This window comes from Chrysemys picta, chromosome 3 (assembly GCF_011386835.1).
Source record: "Chrysemys picta bellii isolate R12L10 chromosome 3, ASM1138683v2, whole genome shotgun sequence".
NCBI classification, from domain to species: Eukaryota; Metazoa; Chordata; order Testudines; family Emydidae; genus Chrysemys; species Chrysemys picta.
In genome coordinates this window covers 90,630,412-90,642,988 of record NC_088793.1, presented here as the reverse complement: position 1 = coordinate 90,642,988, position 12,577 = coordinate 90,630,412, and the positions used below count along the sequence as shown (strand labels likewise).

Sequence of the window (12,577 nt, the reverse complement as noted above, 5' to 3'; positions counted from 1 at the left end):
CAGCCTGGCATCCCGGACCTTGCCATGCGGGCCCTGCGGCCTTTAGCACACAGCTGGGCCACAGCTGTGTGCTAATTGGGCTACATGTGGCCCATGGGTTGAGAACCACTGGTATAGTGAGCCTAGCATCGCTACCATTAGCAGAGATGACTTAAAGCCATATCACAATATTTTTCTCGTTTACGCTATTGCAGCCAATACATGTATAATCCTGTCTCAGCTTGCCTAGCTCAGTTGCCATTATGGAATACGGTGCTGGAGGAGGGTGCGCTAAGTAGTACTATGGCTTGTTCCAGAGGCTTATATTTTATGCACTTCTTTATTGCAGTGTTTAAAATGCGAGGTGATTATTACTTTGCTCCATGATAGTTAAATGGATGTTTTCCACAAGGGTTATTTTCTATGCTGTGAAAATAGCAGATAAATGTGCACTCACTCTGCCTGTATTATTGCCTTTCTGCTGCAATCAGGCTTCCATGACAGAAGATATGGTAAAAAAAGGAACTAAAGTTATGCATGAGATGGAACTAAACTGAATACTGCATCATAATCCCATTCCAGCCCCCCGCCCCACCATAAAAACCCAGTGGCTCCAACACATGGGGAAGTTCTAATCCTCATCTGAGTTGTGTGAACTGGACCAATAAAACTAAACAGCCCCTTAAATCTGGGAAATTTGCTTTTACATCCAAATCTGAATGCCGTGGTTTGAGACCATTATTGTAGGATACTGTCTAGGGTTGCCAACCTTCCAGGATTGTCCTGTAGTCCCAGGAATTAAAGGTTAATCTTTTATTAAAGATTATGTCATGTGATGAACCCTCACGGAATACATCCAGCCAAAATTGATGACCGTAATACTGTCTCCTCTTAAATGTATATGATGACAGGTTAATGTTATGTGTTTATTCCCACCAGGGCCAGCCCAAGACCTAATGGCGCCCCAGGAGAGGAGCATCTTTGGCACCTCCCCGCCATTTGTTAAACATTTGAATACCTTATTTTTCATTGCATTTGTAGCCCATTTCAGGACTGATACGTGGTTTGCATGCTTCTGCATCTGTTCTTTGCTCTGGTCATGTGTAGGAACAGATGTTCCAATAAATCCCTTCCTCCACTCACTGTTGTGCCCCCTTTCTATAGAATTTTTGAAAATGCTGTATGTAGAGGCTCATGGGCTGGGCCAGTCCTAGACTCCCCCCCCACCTCTCCCCCAAGCCCGGCATCCTAGGTCACTTGCCACTAAATCCGGCTCTGCTGCCTGCCCCCTTCACAAACACTCCTACAGAATCGTGACCCTTTTAAAGGGAGAGTTATTAAAGCATAACTGGAGTTTTGCAATATGTTTTGATCATCTCCACTACATTCATGTTGGGTACACAGAGCCCTAGCCAAAGGCCCACTGAAGACAATGACAGTAATCCCATTGACTTCAATCAGCACTGGATTGTACCCATACAGCACAAATATTTTCAGAATTCCAAGAGATTTTGTGGCACAGTTTCCATTTAATGTCAGTTATCTGGCACAATATCAGGCAGTGGCATGAAATATTTAGAGGATAATGTTTGCAGTCTCTAAAGGTGGGATTTAAATACGAAAGGTGTTTAAAGTTTTATTATTATTATTTTAAAAGAAAAAAACTGCCCTATAACATGGCTAATTCTTGTGGACTCTAACTTTAACATGAAGTAGGAGCATAAGGCACTAAGCATTTGAAATTGACATTTTAATGCACAACAGTAGAAAACTTGAGAATTTTGATTTAGATTGATTTGAAGCAGTAAAAAATTGACCTTGTAAACATTTCCATAGGAGGTAGAAAACATACATTTGACTATTTGTCAAACAAGAGAAAGTAAACAGTGACTCTGCAATCCTAATAAATAACAAGCATCACAGGCATTAAATAAACAATTTTTATACAAAAATGGTTTACGTGAAAGACTGAAGCGGTGTATTTAATAAATTAAAAATAGGAATAATTATTTCTTCACAGCCAACACATGTTTGCAAGAATCACTGGTTCCTTCTGCTCACTCTGAAATTATGACTTCAGAACCGCATTGATGATGACAATTTCTGAGCAATTCATGTGCAGGACACAAATCTGAATATAGCTCATTTTCTGTTTGGGTGTTAATATCTTCAGGATGGGTTCCTTATGACCAATTTTTAATACTTTTTCATCCCAGTCATTGATGGGGTTTGACAACTAATAAAACCATCAGAGGCTAGAACTGGAAAAATGTAAAAAAATAAAATGCCACTCCTAATTCAGGTGCCTCCAGCAGCAGCTCCCATGAAGACAGTGTTGATTGGTGGTAAAGATGACACCATCTCTCTATTGGGCTGTCCATGGGAGTCCAGCGTTTCCTGAGAAGGATACTGGTTAGATGTTCCATACATGCACTGGGAGGAGGATGCAGATATTGCAGTTTGCATATTTGAAGCTATGAAAAGAAAGGTAACTGTCACTGCACGTTTTTTGTTTGATTCTCTCTATCTTAATATACAGTTTACTTTAATTAGATACAAGCCTGTATTCAGACATGCCATCTCTCTAAACATGGGTAATGTGGGGTGGGGGCTGAAATCTGAACCACTCTGGATTCAGATATGAATATCCCAAATGGCTCCTCTCTTTCTAAAGGGACAAGCTAAAATCCCAGATCTGAAGGAACATCCCTGAATTTTTAGGATGTTACAAATCCAGCTGAACTTCACAGCAGGAGCCCATCTCTAACACAAGGCATGTAAAATGAAGCATGTTTGCTATTCCTCCTCCTCCCCCATCTAGCATCATTCATTCCAGTATTGACTCTTAAGGCTGGTCTACACTTACAGCACTGCACCAGTGCAGCTATGCCACTGTAACGCTTAGTGAAGACGCTACGTGCACCAATGGGAAAGGTTCTCCCATCAGAGGAGCTACCCCACCTCCCCAAGAAGCAGTAGCTAAGTTGACTGGAGAAGTCTTCCTGTCAACATAGCGTGCCTACACCAGGAGTCTGGTTGGTACAACTGCATCGTGGAAAAGCCAAACCCCTGAGCAACGTAGATATACCAACATAAGGTGATAGTGTTGACCAAACCTCAGACTGCATCACTACCTCTAGATGTAATAAATCAAAGCTTCCAGCTGGCAAATATCATCACAGGACACAAAAAGCTCTTGATGAGGACAATCCCTGGAGTGTTTTTTCCATGCTGAAGTTCCTCTTAAAGAAGCCAGCCAGCAGTGGCTATTTGGAAGTCTTCAGAAGAACCATAGTTAAACTCTGTTTGGGGATTTCTTTGTGACTGGCATAGGTGAATACAGCTTTTTAAGAAGTTATTGCAAGGAAAAGAACAAGGGCACAGTTAAGTGGCAAGATAAGTGGGCAGCTGCCCATTCCTAGATTTGGGGAATCATTTTAAGTCTGACTGTCTTGGCCAAATTGTTGCTCACACTATTACCATGATTGTTCTCACAATCAGGAGACTGTATGTGCCAATAGCAAATTAAGTGTTTTCAGATTTGCCAACAGGGATATCTGGCTGGCATGTGCATCCACAGAATTAGTGCACAGTTCCACAAAATGTTTTGCATATTTCAAAATCATGGCCCATTTAGTCAAAACTAGTTTAACTAGCAAACAGATGCAGCTCTCCCAGAGAAAGTGGGCAAGGAGGAGCCAGAAAGAGAGATGGGGCAGTCATAGTCATATTCAACCACGTGTGGAGAACAGCCCTGAGCATTTCAATATTGTTAAGTCTTGAATATTGCTAACCATTAAAAAAGGGAACATCACCAATAAAAATTATCAAGACTCAGACTGCATTGGTTTGGAAACTTCAAGAAAAGGCATGAGCTAGTATAGAGTGCAAGTGACATGTGATTAGGGCTAAGCAGAAAACAAATTTCCTGGCCTGAAAGCATTTTTGAGATTTAGAAAAAAATTCCTATCCTAATGGTGACAAAAAAATCAAAATCTCAGAAATTTTTCAAGAACTGTCAGAAATATTTTTCAGTTAGGGTCAATGAAAAGATTTCATCGTGATAACATCACGTTGAATGTCAGTCTTCCCGCACCCACCTTTTAAACTTTTTTAAAGTCTAAATGACTAACATTTCTAAATGAAAAGTTATTTCGACTCCGAAATCTGAAACTTTTTGTTTCAAATGTCAAAACTGGATATTATGGCAATTTAGAAACTTTTCCCCCAAAATTTTTTTGGTGGTGTCATGTGAATTCATAAATTCATAGATTCCAAGGCCAGAAGGGACTACTATGATCAGTAAGTCTGACCTCCTGTACAACACAGGCCATAGAACTTCCACAAAATAATTCCTAATGAACATTTTTTTAGAAAAACATCCAATCTTGATTTAAACATTGTCAGTGAGAATCCATCACAACCTTGGGTAAATTGTTCCAATGGTTAATGACTCTCATCACTAAAAATTTACACTTTATTTCCAGTCTGAATTTATCTAGATTCAACTCCCAGCCGTTGGATTGTGTTATACCTTTCTCTGCTAGATTGAAGAGTCCATTATTCAGTATTTATTCCCCTTGTAGATACTTATAGACTGTAATCAAGCCACTCCTTAACCTTCTCTTTTTGAGTTGGGAGATTCATTGAAGCTTGAACAGTTTCAGTTTCACCCAATTCACATTTTTGAACCAAAAAAAGTTTTGTTGAAAAATTCCTGACCAGCTCTACACATGATCCATCTAAAACAGAAGACATTATTCTTGCATCTTTTGCAGTTTATTGCACAAGATATGCAGAAAAGTGGGGAAAGGAAATTAAATAGCTGGGGTCTAGAAGCAAATACATATTATGTATATAGAGTCTAATTATGCTGTGATTTACATCCTCCTTGCAGTTCTTCTGACCCCGTTAATAAATTTGAATGAAAATAAGGCCTTGTATAATGCAGCTGACTTCCATGGAGTTAAAGGGGGATGAACTAGTCCTTTATTCTTAATATTTACCTTTCCAAACACCTTGGGATCACACGGTTCTCACTCTGGCAAAACTCACTGACGTCAGTGGATGTTTTGCCTTAAGTGAGGACTACAGGATTTGGCGAAGGTGTACAGACTACACTGTATTAAGGTGTTAGCAGGTTCATAGTGCTTACTTGATCATCAGAGGTACTTACTTATGGGGGTCCGACAGACTATTGAAGATGAGGAATCTGTATAGTATGAGCCTGCCTGTTTTCTTCCGTTGTCATCTAAGATGTTGAGTGGGTCATGAATGTCATTGTATGGCGGCAGTGGTCGAATGCTGCTTACACTACTGATTACAGAAACATGCTGATCCACCATTGATCCAAGTCTGTGGGATTCTGGGTAGTTTATGTTGTTTCCATAGTATCCTATTGACAGGGAAAAAAAACAAAAAAGTAAAATAAAATAACTGCATAAAAAAGAAAGGTTGCTCTAGTGGCTTAACTGCATGATTGGGAGTCAGAAGATCTGGGTTCTACAGCCATCTCTGTTAGTGCCTATCAGGGCGAACCTGGGCAATCCATTACCCCTCTGTGCCTCCATTTCCCCATCTGTCAAATGGAAGTAATAGTACTTCCCAGAAGCGCTGTGAGGTTTTAATTAATGCTAGTAAAGTGCTTTGAGAACCGCTGACAGATCATGCTCTTGAAGTGCAAAAACAGAGATGGGTCAAAACCAAACGCTTGCAACTGAACCCATTGAATTTTAGGTGGTCTAGGATTAGCATCTCCAAGTTGAAATACATTGTTCCAGGTCAGCTCCAAAACCAGAAGGGGCCAATTTTCTGGTTCCAGTCAGGCTGTAGAGAAAAGCTAACTAGAACAGCCACTCTTACAAGGATTTGGTACCGTGGAATGCAAACCAAAGCACTAACTTTTATATGGCCTTGAATTCAAACTTCAAACCCTAGCTCAAATATCTGGATCTAGTTCCAAACACCATGTCTTCAATTTCTATTTATCCTTGTTTTGTTCTCATGAATATGTATATGAAAAGCTAAACAAGGATTATTTATAGAACTAATATAAATTAGCTACAAGTGACTGGTTGTAGTCATTATGCTACAATAAATCCATTATGTAAAATCCACTTCTTTTAAGTTTTCCCTAACTAGCTACAGTAGCTTAGTGAATTCCTTGGCACACAGCTTATTAAACATTAAGGCATTATCTATGTACAATGAAGAGAGAAGAGAATCTAAAAAGGTTTCGGCACAGAGTGAATCTTTCACTGTAAAGTCAGAGTCAAACCTATCTCATCCACAATCAAGTAGTCAGAGGAGCAACTACTCAGCTTCATATCCTTAATTCAGTTCTGCCCCTTTGAAAATTTGACCCATAATAGTAAATAGATTTTGAAATGGATGGCCAAGAAAAAATACAAGGAAAGAAAATTCTAATTATAATGGTATTGCATATGCGCTGTGCCTTTCATCCTGAAGGACCCAAAATCACCTCATAAACTGATCTACAGGTCACAGTCCCAATAGGAATCATTTCACCGACCACATCTCTGGGATGGGACATGGCCACTGTTTTAAGTTCACAGCAATCCACACTAGGACCAAAACCCTGAACTGCAACCAAGCTGTGCTTTAAGCCACTTTTGTTTTGCTACCCTCGCTTGGGGGCTGGCTGGACACTGGATTGACCTGGTATAAAGAAGAGCAACTTGAGGGTTGCTCCGTTTGATACCAACTGCCTAAGGGGCTCTTCCAGCAGTGGAGATTGCTGAAGCACAGAGACATGGACCATGCCCCCTTTACACTCAACAGGCCAACTCTGCTAGAGGGAGGTTAGCACAGGAGCTGCGAAGGCCACCCGGGGATCCCCCTGGGCAATAGGAATCAGGAAATCAATTCTCAAGTAGCTAGTTACCCTGTCTTTACAACTGCTTTGTGTCATCAAAGCAGTGGCAACCAGCCAGGGTGCACAGGAGGATAGAAGTTGTGAACAGGAACTGAAGAACACCTTATGTATGAGAGAGGAGACAAAGAGCAAGTATTGCCTTTGGATATGAATAGATAGTTCAAGAGAAAGGAAGATGCTTATAAAGATTCATACCATTGGAAGCATTAGGGGGAAATGTTGCTCCTGGACAGGCAGCAGACACTGAATTGCTCAGGAAATTGAAGCTCCCAGTGTTCAAAAACTGCATATTGTGTGTGTCCTGAGTAGTCGAGGAGGGACCGTAGTTGGAGGGAGACCTGGGATTGTATGGAGACACAGCACAACTGCTACTGAAGTAGTCTCTGGAGAATTGTTGCTCACTCAAGGCTGCAAATCGACTGTGCTCTGCCCTGTGGTGATAAACTCCTGAAGGGGTAGGAGTCTGGGGCCTGAACATGGCCTGGTAATTGGAATTGCTTCCATAATAGCTCTGATTGGTTTGTGACAAAGTCTGGTAAAGGGGCTCTGAATAGGAAGAGCAGTGTGAATGTGTGGATAACACTGGGCCTACACTTGGCGGTCTCCCAGCCATTGGGCCCTGGTTGATAACACTTCCTCGATTGGCCATGGCTGGGGAAATGGGTGGAGTCATCAGATGACCAGTGCTTTGAGAAAGCTCCAGCTGACCTGAAAGAAACAAACATTAGTGTTAGGTAGTGTTCATGCTGTGATATTCTCAGATGCTGACTAGAGTGGGTTTTTCTAAAACTGTAAATATAACACAGTGATGAGTGTGTGTTATGGGTTCCCCTCTATGCTACTCTGCAGAGGATTTGGAGGCCCTCAGTTCAATCCCTTGTGTGTTGGCCAACATGGCAACCATCACATTAAATGGTGAGGGGGGCACCTCTGGTATTCAAACTGCTGTGGACCTCAAATGTTTGAGACAATGATGCTTCTATCCACTGCTGAAAGGAAGCTCTTTCTGAGCATCTGAGGTCCACAGTGGTTCAAATCTCAGATGTGCCTCCACTTAATGTGACAGCCACCCCTTACTGGCTAACATACCAGGACTGAACTGGGGAACTCTAGAGCTAAAGAATGAGCTGCTCCAGCCCCAGCTCCAGAGCAAATGCTCTGCAGCTAGTAACTGTAACAACACATATCCTCTGTGAATTGGCTTAGAGGGGGACCCATAACACAATCACCAGTTGATTACATAAAGTTTACACAATATTCTTCCCCCTTTAGTAACTATAGACTAAAAGAGCAATGATATCAGTAAAGAGACGAGCCTGATGCATAGAATCACAGAAACATAGGGCTGGAAGGGACCTTGAGAGGTCATCTAACCCAGCACCCAGAACTGAGGCAGGACCAAGTGTACAAGACAATCCCTCACAGGCATTTGTCTAACCTGTTTTTAAAAACCTCCAATGAAAACCTCCATAACCTCCCTTGGAAGCCTATTCCAATGTTTACCTATCCTTATAGTTAGAAAGTTTTTCCTAATATCTAACCTAAATCTCCCGTGCTGCAGATCAAGCCCATTATTTTTTCTCCTACCTTCAGTGGACATGGAGAACAATTGATCACCGTCCTCTTTATAACAGCCCTTCACAATTTTCAAGACTGTTCTCAGGTCACTACTCAGTCTACTTTTTTTTTCAAGACTAAAACACGCCCGATTTTTTTAACCTTTGCTCAAAATTCAGGTTTTCTAAACCTTTTATCATTTTGTAGCTTTCCTCTGGATTCTCACCAATTTGTCCACATCTTTCTTGAAGTTAGGTGCTCAGAACTGGAGACATTACTCCAGCTGAGGCCTCATCAGTACTGAATAGAACAGAACAATTACATCCTGTATCTTATATATGACACTCCTGTCACCCCAGAATGATATTAGACTTTTTTCCAATGGAATCATATTGTTGACTCATATTCAATTTGTGATCCATTATAACCCTAGATAATTTTAAGCTATTTGAGTTATTCCCCATTTTGTAGTTGTGTGATTGATTTTTTTCTTCCTATGTGAAGTACTTTGCACTTGTCTTTATTGAATTTCACATTGTTGAAGTCAGACCAATTCTCCAATTTGTCAAAGTCATTTTGAATTGTAATCTTGTCTTCCAAAATGCTAGCAACCCCTCCTAGCTAGGTGTGATTCACTAATTTTATAAGCGTACTATCTACTTCACTAGACAAGTCATTAATGAAAATATTGAATAGTACTAGATCCAGGAAAGACCCTTGCAGGAACCGACTTGATAAGTCCTCTGATAACTACTCTTTGAGCAAAGGTGCTGTCTCTATGGGTGCTCTGGGGCTCAAGCACACACAGAAAAAAATAGGGGGTGCTCAGCCCCCACCAGCCACAGTGGCTCTGCGGCCCCAAGGCTGGCCGTCGATCAGCTGTTGGTCGGGCACCAGGGCTGGTTTCCAATCAGCTGTTTGGTGGGCCCCAAGGCTGGCTGTCAATGTGGGAGTGGCTGGTGGGAGGCGCTTGGGGGAGAGGATTAGACGAGTGAATGGCAGGCAGGGGGACGTCGCAGAGTAGGGGAGGGAAGAGGCCTAGCAGGAGCAGGGCCTCGTGGCAGAGTCGGGGTGGAGCACCCAGCGGGAAAAACAAAAACCAGCACCTGTGTCTTTGAATACGGTCTTTCAACCACCTCATAGTAATTTCATATAGACCACATGTGCTTATGAGAATGTCATATGGGAATGTGTCAAAAGCCTTACTAAAATCAAGATATATAATGGCTACAGATTTCCTCTTATTAATAACCCTGTCAAAGCCAATAAACCTATCAAAGAAGGAAATTACGTTGGTTTGCAATGATTTGTTCTTGACAAATCCATGTTGGCTCTTCCTTATTACCCTATTATTTTCTCTATGCTTAAAAATTGGTTAATACCTGTTAGCTGCATATTTTCACTGTCCGCAGTGGAGAAGGGGTTCAAACCAGAATATAAACTGCTGTGCTGGTTGGCTGACAATGACACATACGTTTGCTCTGCAAGGCACTCATTTTTGACTGAAGTGTCACTAGGAAGGGTAGCAGCTTTGTTGCGGTTTGCTAGGAAGCAAGAGCTTGGTGATGCGGTAAAGGCAGCTTTACTTGCATCTGGAAAAGTATAAGAAAATTCTTGATTGTTGTTGTATGCATATATAGCACGTAAACTCACTGTCCATGTACATCAGCATGTGAACCGGCTGATGAGAACACCAGGGGCCTGTTAGTGATTCATTAACATTGTTTGGTCACTTATTTTAAAACAAAAATCCTACAAAGCCTCCAATTTTTACATGGTCATATATGCAACTTTATTAGTATCACCCTAGTTTTCCCCTTCCCTGCTCAAAAGCCTTCCATTGTGTTCTATGTCCATAGACCTACATCATAACAGAAGAACTGCTCTTAAATGAAGCAATACCGGTAATTACTTGGGTCAAATTCATTCCTCTGGAAATGTCATCGAAGTAAGTGGAAACACTCCAGCCATGAAGTCAATTGAGTTACACCAGGAATGAATTAGGCTCATAACATTTAATCCTTAATCATATGGAAAGGTGGAGGAGGGGCGTTCAAAAGCCCATTAAGCTCATACATTTTATAGTGTTGCCTGGCAAAAAGTACTTGTTCTCTTCAGTACTTCTCAAGTTCATTGCACACCATGGGAAAAGCCTGGCGCCAGTGAAGTCAATGGGAGTTTTGCCATTGTCTTCAATGAAGCCAGGATTTCACTTCAGGTCCTCAAGTCCCACCCGAGTCCCCAGGATGAATGCAAATTTTGCATAGCACAGAACTCTGTAAAGCTGAATAATAATAATTTTAAAAGGCCAATTTCCCCCCTCAGATTAAATCAATGGGAACTGCTAGTATCAAAGAGCGGCATTTGACCATTAAGAAACAAAAAGCTGCAGACTGATTTCATTTAGACTGGTGTGACTCCACTGAGCCCAGGACTCTGGATTTATATGGTGTAAATAAATGAGACCTGAATTTGGTCCAAATGCAATTTCTTGAGCTTTACTCAGCTTTATTCACTTCACAGCAAAGTGCCTGGAGTATGATAAAAGTGTCAATGTTGAAGTAGAATGATAGCTAGGAATGTTTAAAATGCTCTTTAAAAATTCCTTTTGTGCCTTTGCTCATGTTAATACTTCACCGGGTACATTTACACTGGAATAAAAGACCTGCAACATGGCCACAGCTGGTCTGAGTAAGCTGAGTTGGGCTTGTGGGGCTTGGGCTGTGGAGCTAAACATTGCTGAGTAGACATTTCAGGTTTGGGCTGGAGCCTGGGTTCTGGGACCCTCCCCACTTGCAGGGTCCTAGAGCTTGGGCTCTAGTCTGAGCCCAAATGTCTACACAGCAATTTTCCAGCCCCACAGCTGACCCGGGCAAGCTGTGGGTGTTTAATAGCTATGTACATGTTACCCTAAAGGTGAAATAAGGTTCCAGTCCTGTAAAGACCTTAACTTTAAGCATATGGGGAGTCCAACTGGAGTCAGTGAGACTACTCATGTACTTAAAAGTTAAGTATGTGCATACATCTTTTCACAGTCAGGACTTAAATAAATAAATAAAAACAAAAGGAATTAAACGTAACAATCAAGTTACCCAAATTCTTCATATACTTGTCCAATAGATTCTGGAGTTCTTGTTCTTTGTCATTGTTGAACTGGGTCTCCATGGCTAGCAGGATGTACTCATCTAGTAGCATACGGATCAAATGAAAAGAACCTTGGGCGGTGGGGGGGGGAGAGTAAGAGAAGAGAGAGTGTAGCAAAATTATCTTTGTGACCATCTCTCAACACTTTACAAGAAGCAAGTGAAACAAACAAATAATTGTTGGACTTTAAATGACCTGCCAAGACCAACAAGGAATAGTGCCTAACTTCTCACTCTAATCTCTGTTTGCACTGGCCCACCTAGCTCAATATGTTTACTGTCCTGTAGGCTATTTGGCCTCTAATTACATCAAAGAAAAATACTGATGAAAGTGAGACATGCTTTATACAAGAAGAGGGCACACACTGGAGGTAGATAAGGCTGCACTCCGCTAGAATGAGCCTGACTCTGCTCTATTTCTGTTTGTCTTGTACTAAATAACCAGACAATGGTCGACAGAGTCTTGGAGCTGATTTCAAGGAAACACCACATTTAAAACAGATCTCCTACTACAGCCTTTTCAAATATCCTTTGAATGAAAGATAAAAATGTAACATCCAATACAGAGATCAGTTGAGAAATGATGTGCTCACTGTAATGTGATTTTTCACTTCATGCTGAAAAAATTTCTAATTTGGAAATATCCGTTGTGAAGGACGCTAAAATGTTAAAAGCTTCAAAGTATATGAAGTGTGAACTTGAGATCTTAAAACAAACAGGAGCAGGATGCTGTGTTTGATGTCTATTATCCCAGAGCTAAGCCATAAAGCTATTTTACTAAATTCCTTATAAAATGGCTCAATGTGAAAAACAATTATTTTTGCCAAACTGATTCGGATATATTATTCTTATTTAAAATCACTTATCTGGACCTCTTATCTTGGGAAATATGATTGTGCATTTTATTGCCAAGTTAGATAATCATAATATTACCTTGTCCTTATATAGTACATTTAATAATTATTATTAGTGGTATATTATTGTTATTTAGATCTCAGTACTT

The 12,577-nt window shown here is 40.9% G+C and overlaps 1 protein-coding gene across 2 annotated transcripts in view; it reads right to left on the bottom strand.

Annotated features, from left to right (window-relative positions):
* Nucleotides 1-1,713: 1,713 nt before the first annotated feature.
* Nucleotides 1,714-12,577, bottom strand: part of RFX6 (regulatory factor X6) — a 49,686-nt gene continuing 38,822 nt past the window's right edge. For both annotated transcript variants that reach the window (XM_024114578.3, XM_065588387.1), the window contains exons 15-19: nt 11,524-11,646; nt 9,814-10,023; nt 7,070-7,582; nt 5,156-5,374; nt 1,714-2,453 (exon numbers count right to left, since the gene is read on the bottom strand). In XM_024114578.3, coding sequence (XP_023970346.2) covers nt 2,278-2,453; nt 5,156-5,374; nt 7,070-7,582; nt 9,814-10,023; nt 11,524-11,646 — 1,241 coding nt within the window. In that variant the 3' untranslated portion in view covers nt 1,714-2,277. The remainder of the gene's footprint in view (nt 2,454-5,155; nt 5,375-7,069; nt 7,583-9,813; nt 10,024-11,523; nt 11,647-12,577) is intronic.